The 27886-nt window shown below is 44.8% G+C and overlaps 1 protein-coding gene across 3 annotated transcripts in view; it reads left to right on the top strand.

The window, feature by feature from the left end:
* RIN3 (Ras and Rab interactor 3) overlaps positions 1 to 25170 on the top strand; it is a 75416-nt gene extending 50246 nt beyond the window's left edge. For 2 of the 3 annotated variants that reach the window (XM_081859278.1, XM_081859279.1), the window contains 5 exons: positions 240 to 1718; positions 4891 to 5199; positions 15575 to 15706; positions 23217 to 23380; positions 24416 to 25170. In XM_081859278.1, the coding sequence (XP_081715404.1) occupies positions 240 to 1718; positions 4891 to 5199; positions 15575 to 15706; positions 23217 to 23380; positions 24416 to 24724 (2393 nt within the window). In that variant the 3' untranslated portion in view covers positions 24725 to 25170. The other variant, XM_081859280.1, reaches the window with a different exon arrangement.
* Positions 25171 to 27886: the final 2716 nt, after the last annotated feature.

Here is a 27886-nt window from a genome sequence, read left to right as displayed (position 1 = left end):
TGCAGTAAACAGCACTTTTGGCGAAACAGCCATTTTCGGGTAATACTATTTATTGTATATGAGGATTCTGCTTGGTTTGGCCTTTTTAAAGGCAGCACTGTCTATCCAATACTGAATAATGCATATGTTCAATAAACATAATGCAATACAATTCAGTTAAAGGACTTCAGTCTCTTCCTGCCCTGCACTTGATTATTTTCTTTTAATTCTCATGGTTTTTGGTTTGTTTGTTTTTGCAGGTTTCTGGGACTCCGCTTTAAATCAAAGGCGGGGAGGGCAGTTCCCTCACTCTGTGAAAGGTCTTGCTTTCGCCACAGCTCAAGCGAAAAAGGAGGGGGAAACTACCCAGTGTTTTGCAAGCAGCACGGACAATTGTTCATGTGAAATTGAGCTGTCAATAGGAAATGACAGGCTGTGGTTTGTAAATCCTATTTTTATAGAGGAGGGAAGCAACCAGTTTCCCCCGGATGTTCCTCTTCCTCCTCCTCCTCTTCCTCCTCCTCCTCCTCCTCCTTCTCTAGAGACTTGCAGGAAAGATCCTTCTTTTACTAGCGACACCGTGACAAGGCCTCCAAAGAGGTCTCCCAGCCGCCGCCCGCCGCCGCCACCTCCTCTGCCTCTTCATGCTGTGAAGCAGCCTGAAAAGTCTCCTATGACCACTTCTGAAGAGCTTCGGGATCTGGAGAAAAACAAAAAGGAAATGAAAACTGAAGTTAGCAAAAGCAAGGAAGACGATGGGCGGCCGTCTTTGTCTCTCAGCGATTCTTTTACCACAAAGAAATGCATCCCGCCTTCCATTCCGCCAAGGAGGTGCATATCCGAGAGATATTCTGGAAAGGGCTGCTTTGAAAAATCTGAGAAATGTCCAGCAGCAGGTGGAGAACTGGTGGGGAAACGGAGCAGTGGGAATGAAGGCTGCATTTCATGTGCTGTTGAGCCTCCAGAGATGTTTGAAGAGGTTTTGGAGAAAGATCCAGCATCGTGTCAAGGGGGGGAGCCCAACAGCGAGGCCAAGAACCAGCTGGTGGCTGAGCTGCAAAAGAAGCCCTCAGAGAAGTCGGCAGGGCCTCCTATCCCACCTCCAAGAAAGAAAAGGGTCTCTCGACAGGAGTCATCTGCCAGCTCTTGCCATTCAAAACCAGTATGTGCTGAAGAGTCAGAACTGCCGGTTCCAAAAGGAAAGGGAAAGCCAGTAAAAAAAAGTTGCTCCAATGCAAAAAGGGAATCAAAATTTGCCCGTCAGCCTCTGAGCTTCTCAGATCTTGAAAGTTCTCATGACTCACTGGACAGCCCAATAAGCAACGTGGGGGCTCAGACACCAGCCTCTGAGCCAGACTCCTATTCCACCAGCAGCACTGAGGATGAGCTAGAGCTGGTGACCAGCCCGTCGGTGAAGAAGACCCGTTCCATGATATTAGGCAGGGCCAAGAACCGTCTGTCCATGGTCAGCCTGAGCAATGTCTTCACTGCTTTCCTGTCAGCTGACCGAAAGCTCCAGAAGAAGATTGTGGAGCTGGCCCAGGACAAAGACTCTTACTTTGGCCGTTTGGTGCAGGACTATAAAGTATACAGCCTGGAGATGATGGCGAGGCAGAGCTCCAGCACTGAGATGCTGCAAGAGATCCGCTTAATGATGACCCAGCTGAAGAGCTACTTAGTACAAAGCAGGGAGATAAAAACCTTTATGGACCAGGCTGTTCACACAGATGAGCAACTAGGTAAGAGCTTCCGTTTTCTATTCTTCTTTTGAGTGCATGGCTTCCTCGAAAGGCAAATCAAGGTGAAAACATGATGCATCAAAATAACACATTATGAGGAGAACTGGCACAATAAAATAGTTGTATTTGTCTGCCATTGGCATTTGCTAGACCACAGACATCTGTGGTTATTTACAGGGTTCTTTACTCTTTTTTTCCATGTCTATTACATTTTTAAAATGTAATGGAGTCTAGATGCAGAAACACTGCCAAAGAGCAGGTTACCAAAGCACTGACAGAGCTCTCAGGCTTTTTATTTAGTGTTTATGTTTGTAACTCACCCTTCTTTCCTACATTCAGACTGGAATGCTTGAGGCTATCCCGATTTATCACTTATCCCCAGGCCATAGAACAAGCTTCAGTGCTTAAAACACCATCCATTGCATCACAACACTAGAAACTCTATCCCAGGCTTCCTCCACCTGGTACCTTCCAGCTGCTTTGGACTATAACTCCCATCATCCCCAGCTAGCACTGCCATCCAAAACAACTGGAGGGCACCTTCACCATCACCTGCGACATTTCCGTGCCGCATGTGTGTGAAGCTCCTTTCTACATATTCAGCAAAGAAATCAAGCTGGTTGGTGGCAGAGTCAAGGATTGTTCTATCCCCTTTTGCTTCAGTCAGACTGAACAGGCAAAGGCACCAGAGTGGACTGATGCCGCAGGCCAGATGAAATTTGGCCATGGGTATGTTCTGGCCACAGCCCAGCCTTAGAGTCAACAGGTTAAGTTGGATCTCTGGTGGAAGGAGAAACTTAATTTACGGCTCTCATATAAGAGCTCTTCTGCGGGATAGCTCAGTCAGTAAAGTGAGACTTAATGTCAGGGTCATGGATTGAAGTCCCACTTTGGGTAAAAAGATTCCTGCATTGCCGGGGGTTGGACTAGATGACCCTCGTGGTCCCTTCCAAGTCTATGATTCTAGGTGTATTTCATGTGTTTCAGTGTTTACTCCTGTGGTCCTGTTCTTCCAGCTATCGCAGATACCCTGGCCAGAATCCAACACAGAGTTGAGTGTGCTTTGGTTATAGGCCCTGTAGAGGTGACAACAGGACAGGCGTGATGCAATTTGCTGTGCTTTTGCAAGTTTGATGGAAAGTCGTTTCTTTGGGTGTTTTTGTTCACTTGCTGGATGTTAAGCAAGAGTTGGGCAATAGCCTCGGAAGGCCATGAACAAGAGTGACCCGAACTAAAGAATATGCAGTTTCATGCTGCTGGATGTAATCAGTTCCAGCATTGCAGAGATTTGCATTCAGCAGAGCTGTAGAAGTCAAAACAACCACCATCTAGCCTTATACGGAAATGAAATTTTCAAAAAGTTGCTGCAACTTACACCAACCCTGGTAGGCCAACTTTCTACACATTGTCAACACTTCTTCCTGGATGTCCTCTCCCCTTTCCAGCTGAACACAGCGAAATTGTGCCTGTCATTTTATTTAAACTCACATTGAGAAATTCCTTTTCTTTTATCCTGAGCATGCCAAATTGGGATTATCTTCTGCCTCACTTTCCCCTTCACATCCAGACCCAGTTCTGCGGTGTGATTTTCCTTCCCTAACATTTCCAAAATCCATTCTCCTCTCAGCACCTATTGCTAAAAATCCTTTCTCCATGCTCTGAACATATTTCATCCAGATAACAGAAATTCACTCCTCAACAGCCTAGTTCCTTCTTCTCCTCTTCCTTCCCTTTTCCCAGCAGTTCACTTTGCTAGATTCGTCTTTTCCTTTGGTCATACATTATGGGTAAAACTTGTTGAAGACATTCATGGATTTTTCCTGTTCCTGTTCCTGTTGTTGTTGTTGTTTGCATGCCATACAGTGGTGCCCCGCAAGACGAATGCCTCGCAAGACGAAAAACTCGCTAGACGAAAGGGTTTTCCGTTTTTCGAGGTGCTTCGCAAGACGAATTTCCCTATGGGCTTGCTTCGCAAGACGAAAACGTCTTGCGGATTTGCTTCCTTTTTCGTAAAACCGTTAATACCCGGGCAATCCGCGCTCCGCAAGACGAAAAAATCGCAAGACGAAGCAACTCACGGAACGAATTAATTTCGTCTTGTGAGGCACCACTGTATTAGCTTCTAAGTGATTTGCAAGCTTATAATAAATTATAAAATTCTTACATAATTAAAATACACAGTAAAACAATTCCATCAAAACATTAAAATAGCCACATTTAAAATATACAATAAAACAAACCTGTCAAAAAGCATAACATTTACACAGTTTAAAAAGCAATTAAAACAGTTGGATCAAGAAGTTTGGGTGAACGTTTGCCTAAACAGGTGTGTTTTCAAGGATCGACAGAATGCCAATACAGAGGAAGCCTCTCATTTTTCTGCAGGTAAAGCATTCCACAACACTGGTGCCACCAGTGAAAAAGTCCGCTTCCATGTTACCAGTCTGGGGGCCAGATTCCATTTGGATGCTGTTCAAAATGGCAGCAGTTGGGTCAAAGCCAAGAGACATTATTATAATTATTTAATTTATTGCCTACCCTTCACCTTAAGGCCCCAGGGTGGGCTACAATTAAAAAACAACAATATAAAAACTTACAGTTAAAAAATAGCAGTTTCTTCCATAATGTTAGGCCTAGCGAGAGATCTCTATGAACTGGCTAGACTAGACCCCAAAACCATATTTGTTTGTTATATTGGTTAAATATGCATGCTGCCTTTCCAATAAATGGTGCTCTAAGTAGCAAGTATATTGAGGCTTATGAGGGTCAAGGCCAGAGCTTCCAAATTTCCAGGGCAAAAGGATGGTCATATTCTTAAGTAAGGAAGCATTTTAGACAACAACAACAACAACAGTAGTTACAATGTGCTAATTTTATTTTAACACGGAGTTTCTAGGCTCCAGAGAAACTAAATCTCTCAAATTTGACTATAAATTCCAGAAGGAATTTTCATTAATATGCACAGGGGCAGGGGAAAAGTGATTAAGAACTACTAAGGTTAAATATTTTTGTCAATATTTTCATACCTTTTGGTAGTATGACTGGACAGGTAGAACAAAATACATACTGAGGGTAAGTTACATGAATGTCTATCCAGGCTGGCTTTATGAGGCTGATTTCTCACATATCCCTTTTCTGTCTTATGTTTCCCCACTCCACTTCCCAATTCCAGAGGTGATTGTCGAGTCAGCTTTGCACAAGTGCGTCTTGAAGCCTTTAAAAGACGCCATCAATACCTATCTAAGGGAAATCCACAGCAAAGATGGATCCTTCAAGCTCCTCAAAGAAAACCAGCAAGTCATACAAAACACGACGACCACTGACTTGGGAGTCACCACCAGTGTGCCTGAATCCACATTGCTGGAGAAAATCCTGCACAAATTCACAACCATGCACAAGGCCTACTCTCCAGAGAAAAAGATTAGCATCCTACTGAAGTCCTGCAAACTCATCTACGACTCTATGACTCAGGGAAACCAAGGTACTGTACATCCTAAAACTCCTTCTCTTGCTATAGATATACCCGTATTTTTCGCTCTATAAGACGCACCAGACCACAAGACGCACTTAGTTTTTGGAGGAGGAAAACAAGAAAAAAAAAATATTCTGAATCTCAGAAGCCAGAACAGCAAGAGGGATCGCTGTGCAGTGAAAGCAGCAATCCCTCTTGCTGTTCTGGCTTCTGGGATAGTTGCGCAGCCTGCATTCGCTCCATAAGACGCACACACATTTCCCCTTACTTTTTAGGAGGGAAAAAGTGAGTCTTATAGAGCAAAAAATACGGTATATATTCTGAATTACAGAAAATCCGACTAGATGTAAAATGACACATTCGAAGCACATTTTACCCACCCCAGCCCCCAAGAATTCTGAGCAGTGTAGTTTGCCCCTCACGGAGCTACAGTTCCCACAGCAAATGCAGGGCCCTGAATTTTTTGAAGGGGAAAATGTGCTTCAGATTTACTTTCAAGGTATAATGTGTGCACACAGTATGACAACTAGTTCTGAACTGTATTGCTAAGCATGTCATAGCTTGTCTGAAGCCACTGCTAAAGCTTCCGGCAGTGTTTGTTAATGGAGACCAAAGCACAAAAGAGATATTTGGTCAGGCCCAGGAAATAGTTTCATTCAGCACAGCAGGGGCAGTTGCAGGAATTAGGGTGGTGGTAGCAGCACCTTCAGAAGCAAGCAATGAAAGCATTCAAGAATATTGCGTGTAAGGAAGGCATTTTGTCAAAACATGTTGGGACCCCAGTTGTGTTGGATTAAGCTGGCCTTCCCCAACCTGGTGCCCTCCAGGTGCTTTGAACTACTCCCATCATCCCCAGCCAGCGAGGCCAATGGCTGGGGGTGGTGTGAATTTTACTCCAAAACAGGGGGAGGACACCAGGCTGGGGGAAGGGTGAATTAAGCGTTTTCCTGCAGTGCTATTCTCTTCTCTGTGGCTGTTATTGGTGACTGTATTTCTGTGGAAAGAGAGACCTTGTGCTCCCTGTTTTGAGCTCTTTTAAAAAATCAGAGCAGCCCAGGTAGGGCAGGGAATATCTTTCTTTTTGCAAAGGAATGTAGTAATACTGTACTGACAGAAGACTGGAATACAATAAGACCGGGAAGAATAGGCCTGCTACATAGCACAGGAAATGCAACTGTGAAATTAAGGAGATATGCAGCTATGTCTCTGTGAGTGCCTTTGTGTACATATGCAGCTGAAGACCTTGGGAGCCCAGAGATGATGATGATGATGATGTGCTTTATACCCCACATTCCCTCCAAGTTGCTCAGTCTATTTACATGGTTCTCCTTCCCCCCGTTTAATCCTTGCAGCAGTCCGGTGATGTAGGTTAGACTGAGTAATGATGTCTGGCCTAATGCATACCCTCCAACACTTTGAAGCCCAAATCCAGGATGCCATCTTCCCAGATACCGATGTTGGGGTCCGTTAATCGGGCCCAAGCTGTCTTGGTCACTGAAAGGCCAATAAATGCCATAGACAGAGGAGATTCACATAACCACTCGTTTATTCAGCTGAGTAAAACAGAGCGGGCGAGCCACACTCGCCAGTGTGATGGTGAACCCAATAGCCTTTGTTCATATTTTTTATAGGCATCCCCTCTCCCTTTCCCCCTTTCGAGGTTCTTTGCGTTGATCGAAATAGGACACCCTGCCAGGAGATCTTGAAGGGGAGAGCTGCCTGGCAGAGGGAGGTTTTCCTGAAAATCGCCTAGCAACGTTATCTGGTCTTCACATATTTGTGGCTCACCCTCCTAAATTCAAAAGCAGGAAGTTTTTTTTACAGAAGCAAAATGGCATCAGTTAGGCTAACCCAGGCATAGGGAAACTCGGCCCTCCAGATGTTTTGGGACTACAACTCCCATCATCCCTAGCTAACAGGACCAGTGGTCAGGGACGATGGGAGTTGTAGTCCCAAAACATCTGGAGGGCCTATGCCTATGGAGAGTTTGCCTATGCCTGAGCTAACCAAAAAACAGGAACGAGAACATGCCTCTGTGGCTTTTTCTGAGACCCCACACCATCTTCCCATTTTTTATCACAAGAACACAGTGGCCATTTGGGTTGCCATGATCTCATGCAATTTTGTGCCGCAGCTTCCCCACCACCGGAAAAAGTGTTTTTTTTAGGCACACCCAAAACACCCAATGCGTGTTTTGGGGTGCCACACAAGATTGTGGCCCCAGAAAATGCATTTTCCCAAAGGAAATCATGCAAGATCATGGCAGCCAAAATGGATGTCCCAGTTTTTCCAGGACACTTGCAAAGTATGCTAAGGATGCAGTGAGGTTCATGGCTGAGTCGGGATTTGAGCTCTACATGTCTGCTCAGAGTTCAATGATACTTACACCTAGGTAAGTGTTTGTATAGGATTGCAGCCTGAATTTCTGTAGGGCTAGTGCACTCCCTGGAAGGGTGATGTCCAAATGATTTGCTTAAAGACGCTTGTAAAGTGTTTTGAGATCCATGAATAGGAGTGGTCTGTTGTTTAGTCGTTTAGTCGTTTAGTCGTGTCTGAGTCTTCATGACCCCATGGACCAGTGCACGCCAGGCACTCCTGTCTTCCACTGCCTCCCGCAGTTTGGTCAAACTCATGCTGGTAGCTTCAAGAACACTGTCCATCCATCTTGTCCTCTTTCATCCCCTTCTCCTTGTGCCCTCAGTCTTTCCCAACATCAGGGTCTTTTCCAGGGAGTCTTCTCTTCTCATGAGGTGGCCAAAGTATTGGAGCCTCAGCTTCACGATCTGTCCTTCCAGTGAGCACTCAGGGCTGATTTCCTTCAGAATGGATAGGTTTGATCTTCTTGCAGTCCATGGGACTCTCAAGAGTCTCCTCCTCCACAAAAGATTGATTGATTGATTGATTGATTGCCTCATTGTGCCATGGAACCAAGGGAGAAGCAAACCCATGGGCAGAGCCTTCATTCCTTTATGAAGGTCTGGGCAGGGTTCCAATTCCTTTTAACTCTGCATTCAATTATTTAATACCAATTTTCGTCCAAGCGCTGGAGCCCAACCAGAGGCTGATGCTGCAGATAGTTTCCCTAGACTGTAATAGCATAGGGGCTTGTAGCACTGGAGAGGGCTTATTTTTAAGCCTCTTATAGATATTTATGAAACAAATGTTTCATGTCATTGAAAAATAGAAATAAATGGGGGAGGCAAGCTGGATTTGGAATAAGGCAATTCTACCTTGTACAAGTGAGACCGTTTCCAATGTCATTGAAGCAGCCGGTGAAGGACCTCTGGCTGTTTCTGAGCTCTGTGGTGCAAGCCAGGGGATGAATGTAAAGGAGACAATTGAGTTTGCACAAAATTTCACTCATTCTCTCTTTCTTTCTTTCTTCCCTCCCTCCCTCCATAAAAACAGAAAATATTGAAATCTTGCATGCATTCCAAGCAATTTCCATATAAAATGTTGGTTTATAAACATTTGGTAGGTTTTTCAAAAGAACTGGAGGAATAGAATCATAGAGTTAAAAGGGATCTTGGAGGCCATCTGTTATAATCAAGGCTAGATGCACAGTCCAGGCTGCAACTACAGCATCCCTGACAGATGTCCAACTTCTGCTTTAAGTGCCTCCAGCAAAGGAGAGCTCAAGACATCCTTATCTGCTTTTGAGAAGCACTTAGTGTTAGGAAGTTTCTCCTGGTGCTCAAGGTGAAATCTGCTTCCCTGCAATTTCCACTCTTTGGTTCCAGTTCTTCCTCTGGAGGACAAATTTTCAAGGGCCAAGGCCAGTCGCTGGGAGCCGTGGGAAGGGAGAATGCTCGCGCACTCAGATCTTGCTTGCGGGCTTTCCAGAGGCCACTGTGAGGACAAGATGCTGGGCTTGATGGGTCTTTAGCCTCTGGTCTTATGATGCTGGACACAACATTTTTACAGCACATCACTAAAACGAACCCATGATTGACAACTCCCCATTTATGCAGGGGCTACATTCCGAGGCACCATACGTTTAAGTGAAAATGTGTATATTTGAAACGCCATTGAAAAAGCCTGCAAACACCTGTTATGCCCCCGCCCCAAGCCTTTTTATGACATTTTTGAGTTATTTCCAGGTTTGGCGAGATGTGTGTGTGCACAGTTGCACACATATCAGATGTCGCTGCCTGTACTAAATATTTGCACAAGTAATAAATACATTGACATCTTTCTCTCTTACTCTTACTGTTTCCTGAACCTCCCAAAGATGGGAATGACTTGCCAAGCTCTCAAATGGAACCGAACCCACATTCCCAAAGCCCAGCTCACATTTTGGACCATTATAGCAGGGGTTCCCAAATGGTGGCCGGTGGTGTTTCTGTGAATTCGCAGTTGGAAACGGGAAACAGCACATCCATCGCATTCAGTATTCATATTGATGATTTGTACCTGCATTTTAATGGCCTCTCTTATTTTTAGCATTGTATTCTGTTGTATTGCAGTCTGAATTTTGTGGAGCACTACAAAACACAATGCACCAGAAATAAAAGAAGCAATACAAATACAATTAGAAATCATAATGCATCTTGCACAGTGCATTACAGTTGCTACAGCAGGGTGCAGGGAGCTAAGTGGTCCATCAAGACACTTAGCAATTTTCAAGTGGTCTGAGTTTGGGAATCAATGTATTATAGATATTGGGTGCCACTTAACTAACCTTCTTACTGAGTGTCCTGCATAGGGCTCCATTTTTTCATGCTCACCCACATTGTCACTTTGCAAGGATCATATTTAGCGTGCTGGGCCTTTATGGATCTCACCCATGAAGCCACTGTGGTATTCGCCAAGCTAGGAACTGCTTCATGCAGTTCCACTGACAAGGGATGGATAAAGTCTTGCTTTTGTTGTTTGGTCATTTGCCTCTTCCATTTCCGTAGCAGAAGAGGATATTTCTTTTTGCAGGCTTAAATGGCCTCTGAAGCTGTCTTTCACTATTTATGCTAATTTCTGATCATAGCTAATGCGGATGTGGAAAAGAGAATGAGAGATAGTTATGATATAAATGGGATTCCCCCCCCCCCCCGCATTGATTTTACAGGCACATTACCAAAACAACAAAACCACACACACACACACACACACACACACACACACACACACCAGTTGAACTCAGGTGTAAAAATGCTTGTAGAATGCCAGGTGTTGATGAAGATGTCAATCATGGTGGGAGGCAAAAACATTCAGTCCTTCGAATTATGTGTTCCTCATGTTTACTGGAGCAGATACTAAGTCTGCAGTGCATTGTGGGGCAGAAGAAGTCTTTTAAGGCTTCTGGGTTCTCTCTCATAGGGAGGATAAGCAACTGCAGAAAAGGGGGAGGTTTCAGAGAGGCATGTGCTGTGTACACCATTTAGGAACAGATTAAACAAACTTTTGCCGAGTCCATCTAGTCCAGCATTGTCTACCCAGACTGTCAGCAGCTATCCATGGTCCTGCAGCAGAGGTCCATCACATCACCTGCAACCTGTCCATTTAACTGGAGATGCTTCACAGGACCTTCCCACACAAAGCCTGTGATCTGCTTCTTAAGCTATGGCCCTTCTCCCAAGTAGCCTGTCCAGAAATGGGAGCACAGCAGTTTCCATATGAAACACAAATGGCTTTGGCCTGGTCTGCACACATTGCAGCAGAAATGAGGAGGCAGTTGGCTGGGCAGTACTATCTGAGGCTGTAGTTGAGGGGTGTCACAATTTTAATGTACCTCTTCCTTTAAAGTTCCCTGCAAACACAACATAGTAGCAAAGGGATGGGATGTTTTATTTCTCTCTGTTGTGCTGGTATTCTATTTGCAGGGATATTTTCTGGAGGAGTTTTCAGAACTGTGAACTCCCACCTCTGGTCTGAAATAGGGATGTTGGAAATGGAAGCAGAAATTGTCAGTGTTTGCTTATTCATCCCATGTCTGGAATGGAAATCAGCCCTGCAAATATGGATGCTATTTGCTGTTATTGTTTAAAGCCTGCAAACAATACATAATTGGTTTCTCACAGCAACCCCCACTCCCTACACATACGATATGCATTGCATTTCCTTTGCCTTGAAATGAATGGTGTGCAACAGTGTAATTAATAGTGCGGGCAGAGAGACAGATAATGCAGTTCTTGTCAGAAGCCGAAGTGCAGTGGAATGGAAACACTTCTGAGTATTGGAACAGAAATCGACACCTTCTTACATCCCTAGTCTGAACTGATACCAACTCATCCCCTTCTTCATATGTTGACCATCCTTTATCTGCAATTTCATTGATCACATGTCATTATACAGTGGTACCTTGGGTTACATACACTTCAGGTTACATACGCTTCAGGTTACAGTCTCTGCTAACCCAGAAATATTACCTCGGGTTAAGAACTTTGCCTCAGGATGAGAACAGAAATTGTGCTCCGGCGCCGTGGCAGCAGCAGGAGGCCCCATTAGCTAAAGTGGTGCTTCAGGTTAAGAACTGTTTCAGGTTAAGAATGGACCTCCAGAACGAATTAAGTTCTTAACCTGAGGTACCACTGTAGATATATTTCAGTTCCAATCTTTTTGCCAGGAAAACAGCTGCAGATAAGTTCTCATATAGTCACTGAAGAGAGATTTAAAAAAAATTGCAAAGTGATCATTTAAAAAATTGCAAAGTGATCATTTGGAGAAATGTTACCTTTGCTTATTAACAGCTCAGCAAGGGAACACAGCTTAGTAACAACAGCCATATAATGTCAAGCAAAGGTTAGATTTCTTGGGGCAAAACCCACAAAGACTTCTACTCATTAAAATGAGGAAGAGCATGGAAAAGCATTGCAATGGAAACAGTTAGCTCTTGACTGATCTAGAAGGCCTGCTATACACACATATCAGAATAATATGGAGAAATTCTGGGGTGGCAGATAGCGGACAGTACCGTTTCAGACTGCGGGTGAGTTATTATGCGTGCTCCATAGACATTTACCTATTTAACTATAGTGGCTTTCCTCTTTGACATTCTTAAGCACATCTGTTTGGTCACTGTGAGAACAAAATGTTGGACTAGATGGACTACTGGCCTGATCCACCAGGCTGCTCTTACCTTCGCTTGTTCAGGTTCCCCTAAACAAAGGAATTTTTCTTAATCTGTGGTGATTATGTGTTTAGAGAATCAAGTAAAGATGTATTGCAAGGAAGAAATAAGTTTATTAGGCTTCTAGAATGAATATGGAAGAGTTACTCTGTCTAATTCAAGTACAGCTTGACCATCCTTAAGCATTACATGTTCCCTGCTTCCCCTTGTACAGAGGCTACGAACAGTATCATCCTAATGTAACTGGGCAGATAGGAAAGTGGTATCTGTGACGTTCTGATTTAAGACCTTTCTAGAGTTAATGTAAGAAATTCATAGGTGATTAATGCATACTTTGGCTGGTAGAATCAACTCTCTACTTTACATCAGGCCCAATCCAGATGGCCACTTAACATTTCAGCAAAGAAGAGGAAACGTGTAACCAAAAAAAGAGGACAAGAGAGGATTCAGATCTGTATAAATTTTCATATGCTAATACATCTGTATGCACACTTATATATAATTACTATAAAGAGAAATACATCTCACTATAGTAGATAAAACTGACCCGATAACATGCATACTAGGGTTATAACTTTTTTACAACCTCATGTTGTAGCTTAGTTAGATGAACTTTTGCCTAAAAACAAAGGGATGATCTGTCATTTCCAAATCTTTTGAAAAAACGTCACCCCAAAATCAGTAAATCAATTTTTGTATTTGCAACTATATAATGTATTATGTAATATGCATAGCATATATAATACAATGTACATATAATACAATGTACATCACTTCTTATTGCTTAGAATAAGACAAGGTTGCAGTTTTATTCTCCAATACAGTTTTAGGAAATTCCAGACAGCTGTAAAATAGTCCCATAAACAGTCCCATAAACTTTTTAAAAGCGCTAATACCTATGAGTAGTATATACGGTGATTACAGCTTTTCATTTCAGAGTGGCCTTTTTTCACAACTCAGAAGAATTAGAACCTTTTCCAGTGTTTCTAAGCAAAAGTTCATCCCTTTATGATACAGGGAATTGTTTTTTTTTGGGGGGGGTGAATCCAAAAAGGTATAACCGTAGCACATACCGGCTTGGTCTGCTGTCTAGGTGCAGACTGTTGATGGGCAATTTCAGGACCCTCCCTGCTCCCCTTGCTTTATATTTAAACTGGACAGCCCTTTGAATAGAGAACTGTTCTCAGTGAAGTAGAAGCAGCAGAAGAAGAGTTTGGATTTGATATCCTGCTTTATCACTACCCTAAGGAGTCCCAAAGTGGCTAACAATCTCCTTTTCCCTTCCTCCCCCACAACAAACTGTGAGGTGAGTGGGGCTGAGAGACTTCAAAGAAGTGTGACTAGCCCAAGGTCACCCAGCAGCTGCATGTGGAGGAGCGGGGAAGCGAACCCGGTTCACCTGATTACGAGTCCACCGCTCTTAACCGCTACACCACTACTACTTCTTCTTCTTCTTCTTCTTCTTCTTCTTCTTCTTCTTCTTCTTCTTCTTCTTCTTCTTCTTCTTTCTTCCATTTATACACTGCCTTTCATCGATCAAGAACACAGGGCAGTTCACAACAATAAAAGCAATAACACAACCAGCACAAGCATTTTTAAAATGAAAGGTTTAAAGCATGGCAATACAACAGCAAACAGATCAATACACGTGACCCCGCACAAAATGTCAGAGCATCCTATAAGCCTGGCTGAATAAATGACCACTCTAAGCCAGATCTGAAGGAATGCGTTGGCCATATTAACTGCTGATCCTGCCCTTTCATTGATGCCTACTTCTTGCAGCTAAATTCGGCCCTCCATCCACACCCACCTGAGACTTCCTCAGTACCAGAAACTGCAATACTGTACAAAGGAAACATTTTGCCAAAACACCCACTGAACAATGAAGCCTTTTTAAATGTTTGACAACCTGGCTGTGTATTTTTTGCACAGCAGGAAACATGACTCTCATAACGTACAGAGCCCAGCTAATAACAGCATAAGATTTTGTTTATAAAGAGAGTCTTAGCACTCGAGCGTTCCACCACTTTGTTTTAACTGAACTGGCTTTCCCTTTCTACATATATTCTCTGGTTTACTTAAAAAATTTTTATTTTTTTATGAAGGAACAGAAGAATATTTATATAAGGCTCCAGCTGAGTATAACCGTCAGCTTCAAATAAAATCCTGGTTGACTTTGCCTGACATATAAGGAAATGTGTTTCATAGGAAATACTTGTAACAAGCCAATGGCCACAAGCTCATGCACAGCTAAGCATGTTTAAGCTTATTGATTTGAATAGACTAAAGTGCTCTTAAACATGGGGTGGAATGTGGCCAGTGAGAATAAAGGGAAGCCTATCTTCTATCACGACAGCAAATTCACGGTGGCTATAATTTTAAAGGACCTTCAACATTTGGTCTTTTAGAGATGGATGGCTGTAATAGTAGTGCATGGAAGAAAATGATTGTGAACCCTGCAAATAGAAATTGAAGGTTGCTTTTGATGTTATTTTTCTTAATACATAACTCTCAAAACGTTTATAAGGAAATAACACACACTTTTGGAATGTGCAAAAGGTGTAGATGAAAAACTGTCACATACACACTGAGATTCCTAAAGCATAACCACCATTTGTGTGTCTCAGATTTGCATCTGACCATTCACACATTACAAACGATAGATTCAGACTATCCGTTTCTCCTTTCTTGCATTGGCTTACACAACTGCTCCTGGGCCATTGAAGGGGTCAGTTGCATGACAGAGTTGTTCCAGATCATGCTTTTCCCTTTTTCTTTTTAGCAAGCACTGATTGTAGAAATCCCCTGTACATCAGACTTTTTCATATAAGGTGGAGGCTCATTGCAGGCAGGTTGAGGATGGTGTGGGTATTTGCTCCATTGGACCAGCCAGCACAGGATTTGGTTGGAAACAGGATGGTGGGCTAGATGGCCTTTGGCCTCATCCAACAAGGCTTCCCTCATGCTCTTAAATTCATTCCAAAATACGATTTTCCAAAATATGGTTCTTTCTCACAGTAATGAAGCCACCGGGAGAGTATGAAAACCTGTACTGCTGGCAAATTCATTTGCACATTTACATCTTCATCAGTCCTGTTTCCTAATCTGTGATTTGGCAGCTATGAAGCACAGCTGCTCTACAAAATCTGTGAGAAGGACTGATTTGCACATTAACCTAGGCTAATGCAGGTTGTGCATGGTGGGGGCCAACTGTTGGGCCCCTGTGCCTTCTCTTCTCTTACTGCATGTTGGTTCTGAATGTTGAAATCAGCTCTTAGCCTGCTCGGTTGTGTTATCTGAATAGGCCTCTTCTTGTTTCAGGGAAGCTTTACGGGGCAGATGACTTCCTCCCAGTGCTCATGTACGTACTTGCCCGCAGCGACCTGCCAGAGGTGCTTCTGAATGTGGAGTACATGATGGAACTCATGGACCCTGCACTGCAGCTGGGTGAAGGTATGAAAGACCTCCTTTGTGGCAGAGGGAGGAGCGAGGGTGGAGGTTCGCAAGGGCACACCACTGGCAGAAATGAGAATAAGCTGCCCAGCAACCATAATTGTAAATGTTTGTCCCAACTTTACATCTGCTCTTCAGCTGGTGGCCAATGGCAGGGCCGGCACCAGAGGACATTTGCCAAGGCCACTATCCTAACATTGGAAGGCACCAGGTGAGCCTTCCTGGGGAGACCATTGGACAAGCAGGGAGCCACTGCAGAAAAGACCCTTCTCATGTTGGCACCCTCCAGACTTCTTGTGGAGGAGGCACACAAAGAAGAATGATCTCAGAGGATGATCTCATGGTCCGGTCCAGATCTGTTCATATGAGCAGTGGTGGTCCTTGAGGTATTGCAGTCCTGAGCTGTTTAAAGCTTTATAGGTCAAAAACAGCACTTTGAATTTGACGCAGAAACTAATTGGCAGCCAGTGCATTTGGGCCAAGATTGGCGTCATGTGCTAAAACTGTCTTGTCCCAGTGAGCAACCTGGCCACTGAATTCTGCACCAGCTGAAGTTTCCGAACTATCTTCAGAGGCAGCCCTACGTATAACGCATTGTAGACTACTTCTTCTGGCTCTTCAAGGTTGTGAAGGTCCCACTCAGGGTGCCATCCTAGAGCCACCAAGATTCCCCCTTACTTTTTTTATTTGTTCATTCTTCATCTCCTGAGATCTACAGCCATGATCACAAGAGGCCACTGGGAGCGCCAGATTCACATGACAGCAGATGGCCCTTGGATAGTGGATGTGGGAATGCTTTTGGTTTGCACAACAGTTTGATTGTGTGAGATAGGTTTTTGGGCTGTTATACCAGAGCCACTTCATAGATTGACCTATAGTGGCTTAGAGAGAGAGAGAGAGAGAGAGAGCTACCAATCAGGAAATGAATCTGGGACCTTTTGCATGCACAACATGTTCTCTGCCACTGAGTGAGCTTTTCCCCTCTCTTCTTTCATGTGACCTTAACACTATGCTCAAGGTTTTGAGGAGGAAGGCATAACTGGGCAGAGAAAATGGAAGGCAGACAAAAGGAACTACTTTCACACACAGTTAAACTACAGAATTCCCTGCCACAAAATGGAGTGATTTCCTTCAACTTGGGTGGCTTTGAAAGGGGATTTGACAAGTGTTTGGAGGATAAGACTTGTTGGCTACTGGCCATAATGGCTTTATATTACCTTCAGAATCAAAGGCAGTATGCTTCTGTATCCCAATTTCTGGGGAGCACAAGTATCAGAGTACCACAACACTCCTGTCCTGCTTGCTGACCTCATAGGAGTCTAGTTGGCCACTGGGAGAGTAGGATGCTGGGCTAGATAGACCTTTGGTCTCCTCCACCAGGACTCTTCTCATGTTTCCTTTAGGGATGTCAAAGGATTCCAATTTGCTCCGCTTTGGGGAGCAAGCCTATCCATTTCGGACCACCAGACCCATGCACGGCCCAGAACATACATATGTGGAATTTCCCATATGATGAACTGATGTATGCTAGGGTCTGGCAACATGCTCAAAAGATGTTGCCTTCTTTCTTTTAAAAAGTTTTACAGCTGCTTGGAGCAGCTAGTAACTTCATTGTGGTAAAAAAGGCCATTTGAAATCTTCATAGGAAGCCACTGTGCATCATAATGTGCGTCCTTTCCTGGGGACTCATACGGAGAAGATGGCTACCTTTTCTTCTGTATGTTGTGTCCCTGGTAGCCTTACAAGGATGTTATGGATTTTTAAAAAATATTTTTAAAAAGAAAATCTGCACATAAGTTGGACAGACCAGCCCATTTATTATTACTATTTTGCATATAGGAGAAAGCAACATGGGACAGAAATAGGCCGATATGCCCATCTATGCCTTCCATCACAAAGAAGAGTTGAGTGTATATTTACGACGACAACAACAACAACAGAGTATAATTAAGGCTAATTACAAAAAAATATATATATCTGGCTCTTCCTCTAAGGAGCTCTGAATAGGATACGATGGGCTCCTCTGAAATGTGGTATTCCATCTAGATTTGGCCAGATCCCAGGCTTGATTAGTTGTAAAGACAGAACAGCATCAAACACCTTCATGCAGCACTTTTGCAGGAGCACCACAGCAGGGCTGGACACCCAGTTTTTTAACTGAGGCAGTGCCTGTTCTGCCCCCATCTCCATGTCCTTCAGGAACTGGTCCCCCCACCAACACATCAGTCTGTATATCTTTGAAGACCAAGGTTTCTGGGAGGGCTTTAATTGTCGCACTGATTAAAAGTGCTGTATCTTTAGTAACTTGCCACCTGGTCATATGCCCCAGGGATCCCCAAGGACACTTGCGCAAATAAATAGGTCCCTTTGACAGTGTTGCTGCCTAGGTAATAAAAGCCTAGCGATGCCCCTGAAGGGAGCAGAACAACATGCATTTGGAAAGATATTGTTGTGAATGGTTGCAGTGCTTATTTTGCATACGTTTGGAGTTTTGCATAGAAAGGCCATAGTTCAGCCTTCCCCAATCTGGTGCCCTCCAGCTGTTTCAGAGTATAATCCCCATCATCCTCAGCCATTGGCCCTGCTGGCTGTGGATGATGGGCATCATAGTCTAGGGCTCCAGGTTGTGGGAGGCTGTCACAGATTGCACCTCTTACATTTCATGACCTTTTGGCCTCGTTCTTGATGCCATTTATCCCTCTACACCTCTGTCTCTGTGTGTGCACAGGTAGCTCTCGGATGGTGTGCAATCTACCCCATGAAAGCTCATCACACTGTAAACGCCCCATTGAGTTCAGTGGGGCTTGCTTAAATGCGTGGGGCTGCGCTGTAAATCTGCCAGCGTACGCTGTTCTGCTCCAGGTCCTTTGCTGTTGTTGTTTCACTGCAGCAGCCGAACCCAGCTACCCTTCAGGGGAAACTTAAGTGAGTCTCCAAACACATCAGCTGCTGCGTTTTAAGAGCAATCCGTTCTTCTGAAAATATTGTTCTCCAGTGAAATGTCAGCCGAATTTATTTACAGTGCAATCCTAACTGTGTCCACTCAGAACTTGTGAGTCCCATTGAATTCAATATATCCATAGAAATTGGCATATGCAATGTTTCCGGTGGTGCGTTCTCTCTCTCTCTCTCTCTCTCTCTCTCTCTCTCTCTCTCTCTCTCTCTCTCTCTCTCTCTCTTTTGCTACCCTCCATGTGGGCAGGTGGTGGTGGCATTTGTCTTTAATGGGTTCAACCTGGACACAGTTTAGGCAAATACATACATGGGGGAAGTCCCTTTGATTATAACAGGATAGATAATTATGTGCTTAACTTTTTTTCTTTTGGATTCAGTGGGGCTTAATTTGTGATCAGATATGCTTCTTATTATTTAGGGTTTATTTAAATCATTCCCCTCTCCTAAAAGCAGTACAGCAGGCTTTAAAATGCAGCTGGCAAAATTAGGGCTGCCTGTGATATTTAGTTGTTGCATCAAATTGGTTAGATTGGCCAAAAATATTTGAGCTTTTGAGGTGTTCCTAATTTATCAGGCAGTAGATTTAAAAATAAAATAAAGTCATTAATTGTTTTTTAGACAAGTGTTTACAAAAAATGTTGAGTGGCTAGAGTTCATTAACCTCCTCTCTTGCCAAGGAGAGGGTGCTTCTGCTGCGGAGAATTATTCTTCAACACCTAATAATAAAAAAATCCAAAAATTATTTCCTTCAGAAATATTGTTTTATTCACCTGCTGCTTTGGCATTAGTTCAGCAATCAGTCTATTAATTAAATTGATTAATTTAATTAGCGAAAATGTTCACAGTTAATGGACTTGCAGTGCAATCACATGTGTTTCTACTCAGAAGTAGAAAAAATAGGACTTACTCCCAGGTAAGTGGGACCTCTGGGTATAGGCTGGTGTATTAATAATAATAATAATAATAATAATAATAATAATAATAATAATAATTGATTGCAGCCTTACTCCCAGGAAACCGTGTACAGGATTGCAATTTTGAGCCTTTTTAGTCAACTGACTAAATACAACTCTAATTATAATTCAGACAAATAGAATTCAAGAAGGATCAGACCCACCTCTCTAGTAGGAATTGCTAGATCTTGGAAGATTCTTATCCAGATTCCGTAAATAACATAACAGATAATCTGTTGGATTGTGAACAGCTTCTGCAACGGCAAAAGCACACACACACACACACACACACACACACACACACACACTCCACTTCACGTGTGCAAAGAAACTAGCACAATGTTATTAGCAAATGGGTAGATGGGCACTAAATTACTATTTAAGAGGGAAGAGCTCTAACAATGGAGAGAAGAAATACTTGGGATGAGGAATTTTGCAAAACATTTGCCAAAGGGGAATGTTTCTCCCTTTTGAGTTAGATGGAACTGGAAGGAACCAGAAAGTGGACTGCTAATTAGGTACTACTAGCGGCAAGCTTCATGACAAGGTGATGTTCCTTGCACTATTTTGAATAGCAGATTGTGCAAGGATAAACCCAATCTATCTTCCTGCAACTCCGTTGTTGGTTCCAGAATTGTATGTTGCTTGGGTGCCATCTGCTGGCTACTTCCAATGATAGTAATATTTCGATATTTGCGTTTTCAGTCAGTCATTAACCATCATGTCTCCCTTTAAGGATTCAGGTTCCCCTCCTCTCCTGGCATCATGGGCATAGGCAAGGGGCTGCCCCTCCCTAAATCAATAAAAATATATAAAAATACATAGCTAACTGAGGGCCTGTCCCCCCAACAAAAATCCTGGCTACGTCCATGCCTGGCACATAGCAACATATCTACCTATGCCAGCCAGAATAATTGCTTTTCTTGCTACCTTTATTCTCAATGACTGTCTCATGGATATTAGCGGTGATGGCAACAGCAGCAGGTGCCTGTAGCTTATCCCTGCCCAACTAAGCTTCCTTTGCAGGGACTGGCACCGTCATTCAGCAACAGTGAAATATGCAATGAGGCGGCAAAGCACTTTGTATTTTATAGCAGCTGTATTCTGCAACCTATAAAGACTGGTGTTTTATCGCAGGTGTATTCTGCAACCTTTTCTTGATGAAATACAATGCATTAGTGGTGGAATTATTCTGCTTTATTAGTTGTTCTGAGATGCATACCACATTAATGCTGTCCAGAAGAAGCACAACAAAAGTGGGACAGCCTCCGCTCTCACCTCCCAACCCCCCAAACATTTGTGGTTTGGAAAGTTACAGGATTTCAGCAGGAAGTAACAGCATATGCACTGGATGGATGGAAAGGAGCACCCCAAACCATTTGCAGCCACTAATAGTATTCAAAGAAGTTGTGAAGTGAGAAGTTAGGTGAAGCTTGTTGACAGAAAGAAAGAAACCATTTGGGGATTGCTGGGAACTGTTTGAATCTCCTCTTGAAAATTGGTGTGATCTCCTCTTATGTACAAACCGATTTGTTACAAGAGAGAGATGCCGTATTTTTCGCCCTATAGGACCCACTTTCCCCCCTCCAAAAATGAAGGGGAAATGTGTGTGCGTCCTATGGGGCGAATGCAGGCTTCAGGAAGCTATCCGCAAGCCTGCGGAGCCCGGCGGGAACTCCCGCGGGCTCCAAAGGCTTGTGGATAGCTGCCTGCAGCCCGAAGCCCGGGGAGCACAGCACTGTGCACCCCGGGCTTAGGGCAGCTATCCGCAAGCCTGCGGTGCCCGGCGGGAGTTCCTGCCGGGCACTGCAGGCTTGCGGATAGCTGCCCTAAACCCGGGGTGTGCAGCGGGCTACAGTGCTGCGCTCCCCGGGCTTCGGATAGCTGCAAGCTCCGAGAGCGATGGCGAGGTTGAGCGCAACCTCGCCATCACTCCCGGACCCGTTCTGGGGGCTGGGGGCTGGGGCTGGGGCTGGGGGAAGCTCGGGCTTCCCCCGCCCCCAGCCCTGCAAGCTCCGGGAGCGATGGCAAGGTTGAGCGCAACCTCGCCATTGCTCCCGGACCCGTTCTGGGGGCTGGGGCTGGGGGAAGCTCGGGCTTCCCCCGCCCCCAGCCCTGCAAGCTCTGGGAGCGATGGCAAGGTTGAGCGCAACCTCGCCATCTCTCCCGGACCCTCAGCCCCGAGGCTAAAAACGAAGCCAAGACAGCGAGTGGGATCCATCCCGCTCGCTGTCATGGCTTCTTTGCTCTTTGGGGCTCGGGGGGGGGGTAATTTTTTTTCTTTATTCCCCCCCCCCAAAAAAAATAAGTGCGCCCTATGGGCCAGTGCGCCCTATAGGGTGAAAAATACGGTATATACCCAGAAGACCTTACATCCTTTTGGCAGAAGTCTTTTAATTCCTTTTGCCACCTTTGATCTACAAAGTGTATTCTGCACTGTGCAGAAGAGGACTGCCAGCGTCTCTGTAACAGCAGCTCTGCCTCTCCTAAGCTGTGGACCAGTTCACAGATTCCAGCTGGCATCGTCCCTTGCCATGTTAAGGCTCACTATACTGCTTTTTTAAAAAAAATAATCCCTTTTAACCTGGCTCCCATTTAGCAGTATTTGCTTCGGTTGGTGAGAGGCCCATACCCTGAGGTTGGATAGTCATTTGCCACCCCTCCCCAATGGAAATAAAGACACATGACACAATTATTAAGGTTAATGGGCTAAATAAAGCCACAACTTTATTGGTTACAGGTGATGAGTGGTATTGGCTTAGGCATTGGTCCTAACCAACTATATTCGGCTTCAGCCCATCCGCTTGAAATCCGGGAAGGTTAACCACCAGTAGGGGGAGTCCTGCTGATGCACATCAGTTAGGAACTCCCCCAGGATCACCACTCAGGGGCGTGCCTTAGGCCCTCACCTCCATAGGCTTCAGACAGGGCCACGCCCCCCCAGAATCCTTTATCGGACTACCCTTCAATATGCGGGGCAGGTGATGGCGCTTCCTCCCCATTTTCCATCTACATAACAATACCAATACCAATGCCTAACCGCCAATACTGAGAAAGTTGTGATGATTGCTATGAGGTAGGCGAAAACCAAGTGGCTGGTACCAATTTGCCAATTGGAAAAATTCCTACCAGGCCCCTCAACGGCGACCAACCAAGGTCCATAGCAAGGTCAAGGAAGGGAAACTTTAAAGGGCAGGAGGGTGGGAAACAGGAGCAGCTGGCGGCAAAAAGAGGGAAATCCCCGGCTGTGCCTGCTTTTAATAGGGCAGGTCACACCCCCTGAGCCAGCCGATTGACTAGCCAAGGGGTGACGCAGCCAGGGATTCCCCCAATCACGCACCACCTCCTTTGCAGGGCAGAAGTGGCTATGTCAGAAATTCTTTTGGATTGCAGGGGTTTGGACTAGATGACCCTTGGGGTCCCTTCTAACTTTACAATCCTATGATCACATATAACCTCCCCCATCACATCATGAACACAGGTAAACTTGAATGCACAATATAAAGGATGTCTAGAGGGGTCGTGTGTTGCATGAAGCAGTACAAAATCAAGACCAAGTGGTTTGGGCTCTTTAACTTTTCTTCTTTTTCTTTTTTTGCTAGGCTCGTACTATTTAATCACTACTTATGGGGCGGTAGAGCTTATCAAGAGCTATGATAAGATCACAGTCACTCGGCAGCTGAGCTCAGAGGTCCAAGATTCCATTCACCGCTGGGAGAGAAGGAGAACGCTTAACAAAGCCCGGGCTTCCCGATCATCTGTTCAGGTTAGCAGATAAATAAATGAAGGAGAGCAATCTATGTTAACTTCATTATTCATTAACTTACAAATGTAATAAGCAGAGGCCACAAATCACATTAGTGAGGATGAAATTGGCATCCTAGCTTACTTCGGCTTGTTGGTTTATTATTTGTAAGCTGCGGTGAGAGCCTGTGGTTTAGGGTGGCACGCATACATTTCAGAGAGGAAGAGAAGCTAATTTTAAGTTCAAAGGCAGTTTTCAGCATCTTGTCCTTCAACCACATGGTGGCAGCAAAGCTCCCTTTTGCTGCAGGAATAAAATACCATATTGGCTCTCTTCACCAGAACCAAGGCTGTGTACTCACTATGCCTTTAAAGCACAGCCTTTCCCTCCAGGAATTCTGGGCACTCTTTGTTTGTTGTAAACAAAGCCCTATTCCCCGGCCTCAAGGGATTTACAGTCTAAAACTCAGTTGGGAGAGAGTCCCTCAGATACTTGGCATAACATGCCAACTCATAGTCCCCATCTGCACAATACATTTAAACAGTTGATTGAGAGACCCTTATTCCCCTCACAGAACTACAGTTTCCAAAGTGGTTTAACCGGCAGTCTTTTCTCCCTAGGAAACTCTGAGAATTTTAGCTCTGTGAGGGAAATGGGGGCCTCTAGTCGTGACAACTCTCAGCACCCTAAACAAACTGTAGGTTCTTTAAGGGAAGCCATGATTTAAAAGTATAGCGCAGATTGGGCCTCAGTCGTCCCTTCTCCAGGCTAAAGGTGTCTAATTCCTTCAAACTTTCTACATGACAGCCATTCGGATATTTGACGGTGGCTGTGGTACCTCTTAATCATCTAATCTCCAAGCTAAACAAACCTAACTCTTTCAACTTTTCTTTATAGGACTTGATATCCAGGCCCCTCGCCATCTTCACAGCCTTTATTGCTCATCAATAGTATGTTGTTGATTATGATAGATTCGCAGTATCTATTAGTGATCACTATCTATCAATTGTCATTTTAATATCTATGGATAACATAACCCACACTCCTTGTTTCCAGGATTTCATCACAATCTCCTTTATGGAGGCTGAGGCGAACACCAGGACGCTGGCCTACCGAACTGACTCAACAACGCACCAGCTGAACCAGCAGTGCGCTGAGAAATTCGAAGTCCCAGAGCCTCAGAACTATGGGCTGTTTGTTCAGGTTGACGACAAGAACCTGCGGCTAGATGATGACGCCCTTCCTCACCGCATCAAATCCCACCTCCTGAGCAAAGAGCCCAAGCCGACTTTCCATTTTATTTATAAGGAGATGGGCGGAGAGGAACCACCAGTTCCCATTATCAAGGATCCAGATGTTTTATAACAGCAAAGCTGTTCTCTTGTAGCAGACTCGTTCAAACAGCCGTGGCGTATTTCATTTCAAGACTTCCTGATCTCCACCAGGTCACAGGAGCACAGCAAAGTGCATCTTCTGAGCAGAATGGTGATGGTCGAAAGCCTATGCAAATCTTCATCTGGGGCATTTCCTCAACAGAATTCATTTTCCACAGTAAATTGAATATTCCAAGCAGCTTTCACTCTTAGAGCGGGGGGGGGGGGGCTTGAACAATTCAGAACCTTAAAACGTGAGCAAATGATGTAACTTTTGTGACAGCTGCCCTGGTACAAAGTAGGTAGGTTTGTAGTTATGGGCAAATGGCAATATATCAATCCATCCAGTTATCAAATCAACAGTATTATCAGAGAAGATCCGCCAAAGAAAATTCAAATAGTCTTCCTTGTAGTAGTAAAAAAAGATAATAAAGTGAATGTATGTGGCGTCCTTTCCTTTCCCATCCAAGGAAACAAACTTGGGACCAGCTTGCTGTTTCATGCAAACCAAGTATTCATGGTTTTTTTCTCGCCTAACAAATCATGACGATAATAATTATAATTTTATTATTTACACCCCACCCATCTGGCTGGGTTTCCCCAGCTACTCTGGGCTGCTTAAAGCATATCTAAAAACATAATAAAAACACCAGGCCTTAAAAACTTCCCTAAAGAGGGCTGCCTTCAGATGTCTTCTAAAAGTCAGATAGTTGTTTATTTCGTTGACATTTGAAGGAAGGGTGTTCCACCAAGAGGGCACCACTACCGAGAAGGCCCTCTGCCTGGTAAGCCAAGCAACAAACCATAAGTGGTATTTCACACCTAATGGCTTGTTTTCCTGGTTTGTTTTATCTCTATCCAGGAAATAAGGGGTAGGGGAGGAGCACCATGAAGACTTTTGAATAGCATATACTAGCACAAATCTTTGCATTAAACAGATCATAATTTGAGCTATGGTTTAACGTGACATGTGAACCACTTTTGACAAGACTCCAACATTTCCCACCTAACCCTCCCCAGTGATAGGGCAGACCCTGGATATAAAAGTTATGTGCCTACATAAAATTAAGTCTAAATAGACATTTTTAAAAGAGTGCTCCCCCGCCCCCGGGTATTTCTTTCCTACTCTTCCTTGTAACATTTAGTTCAGGAATAGGGAGAATTTGACCCTTCAGAGCTTGCTAAACTACACTTCCCATCAGCCTTAGCAAGCATGGCCAATGGCCAGAGATGATAGGAATTATAGTTCAAAAACATCTGGAGGACCAAAGTTTCCGCACAACCAATTTAGTTGGAAAAGAAACATGTGAAATGATTATGTCCATTGCTCCAGCTTTGCCTTGCATCATTGGCTGTTGGTGACAGAGCAGCATGTGGTACACTGATTCCATGTGGCTTTTTCACAAGCAAAAGACACAGATCTGACACATGTGTAGAAACGCTGAGGTTTTTGGGGGTTTTTTTATTCCACCGAGGACACAAATCAGAATCGAGAATCAGATCACACAGTGTGATGGAAATGTTTTCGTCTTGAATCCACATCAAAGTCACTTCTCTTTACCTTCCACGAACATCCCACCTAACAGTTTAAGGGCAGGCAGTTTTACACGGAGGGAGGGAGTAAGAAGTACAGTGGTGCCTCACAAGACGAAATTAATTCGTTCCGCAAGTTTTTTCTTCTTGCGAGTTTTTCTTCTTGCGAAGCACGGTTTCCCATAGGAATGCATTGAAAATCAATTAATGCGTTCCTAGGGAGACCGCCTTCAGACCAGGTCCGGGGACAGTCTGAGGGCTGGCGGGGGGAGAAGGACTTTTCTCCCCACCGCCAGCCTTCAGAACAGCCTTCTGAAGGCTGGCGGTGGGAAGAAAAGCCCTTCTCCCGCCGCCAGCCTTCAGAAGAGTTCCTGCAGGGCTGCCTAGGCTGCGGATAGCAGCCTGCTGCCCGGCGTGAGGGGCGCTCTGAAGCGCGGGGCAGACATTCGCAGCTTGGGGAGCCCTGCAGGACTTCCCCGCAGGGCTCTCCAAGCTGCGGATAGCAGGCTGCTGCCCCGCACGAGGGGCTCTCTACTTCAGAGCGCCACTCGCGCGGGGCAGACATTCACAGCTTGGGGAGCCCTGCAGGACTTCCCTGCAGGGCTCTCCAAGCTGTGGATAGGGGCAGCAGGCTGCTATCCGCAGCTTGGAGAGCCCTGCGGGGAACTCTTCTGAAGGCTGGCGGGGGAGAAGGGCTTTTCTTCCCACCGCCAGCCTTCAGAACAGCCTTCTGAATGTTGGCGGTGGGGAGGAAAACCTTCCTCCAACCGCAAGTCTTCAAGACAGGTCCGGGAACAGAGGAGAAGCGCTGCCGCCTTCCCCTCTGTTCCCGGACCTGTCCTGAAGGCTTGCGGTGGGAGGAGGGCTTTCCTCCCCACCGCCAACATTCAGAATGCTGTTCTGAATGTTGGCGGTGGGGAGGAAAAACCCTCCTCCCACCGCAAGCCCCAGGAACAGAGGAGAAGCGCTGCGCGCCTTCTCCTCTGTTCCCAGACCTCCCACCGCAAGCCTTCAGGACAGGTCCAGGAACAGAGGAGAAGGCGCGCTGCGCTTCCCCGCTGTCCCCGGAGATTTCCCTATGGGCTTTCGTCTTGCGAAGCAAGCCCATAGGGAAATTCGTCTTGCGAAGCCGCTAAAAATCGGAAAACCCTTTCGTCTTGCGGGTTTTTCGTTTAGCGAGGCATTCGTCTTGCGGGGCACCACTGTATAGGAAAAGAAAGGTGCACAGAGAAAGTGGTGACAAAGAGAGACTTGAGAAGCAACAGCCAGTTATGGGAATTCTGTGTTCTGTAACAATGAAAGCAAAAAGTTCGGAGTTAAAATTGGAGGGCTGGGGCTTGGGGGGTGGGATCTGTGTAACACCATATGCAGCTTTTGAGATGCTACTGCTGAGATAAATGGTGCATATTCTTCTGCTGTTGGTCACCCTGTGTGGATAAAATGTGGGGGTCTTTTAGAAGTCTGTACAGCGGCCACAAAAACAAACCTAGGCAGCCTGGATGTAAGTTGTACAGCTCAGTACAGATGATGTTTGCAGCATAACCTTATAATCACACAATGCATACAGTCTTCCAATATTAAAAAATACACCCCCTGAGTGAATAATATTGGCCTTGTACAT

The sequence above is a fragment of the Podarcis erhardii genome (assembly GCF_964252035.2).
Source record: "Podarcis erhardii genome assembly, chromosome: 1".
NCBI classification, from domain to species: Eukaryota; Metazoa; Chordata; class Lepidosauria; order Squamata; family Lacertidae; genus Podarcis; species Podarcis erhardii.
This window is presented reverse-complemented; position numbering and strand designations above follow the sequence as displayed.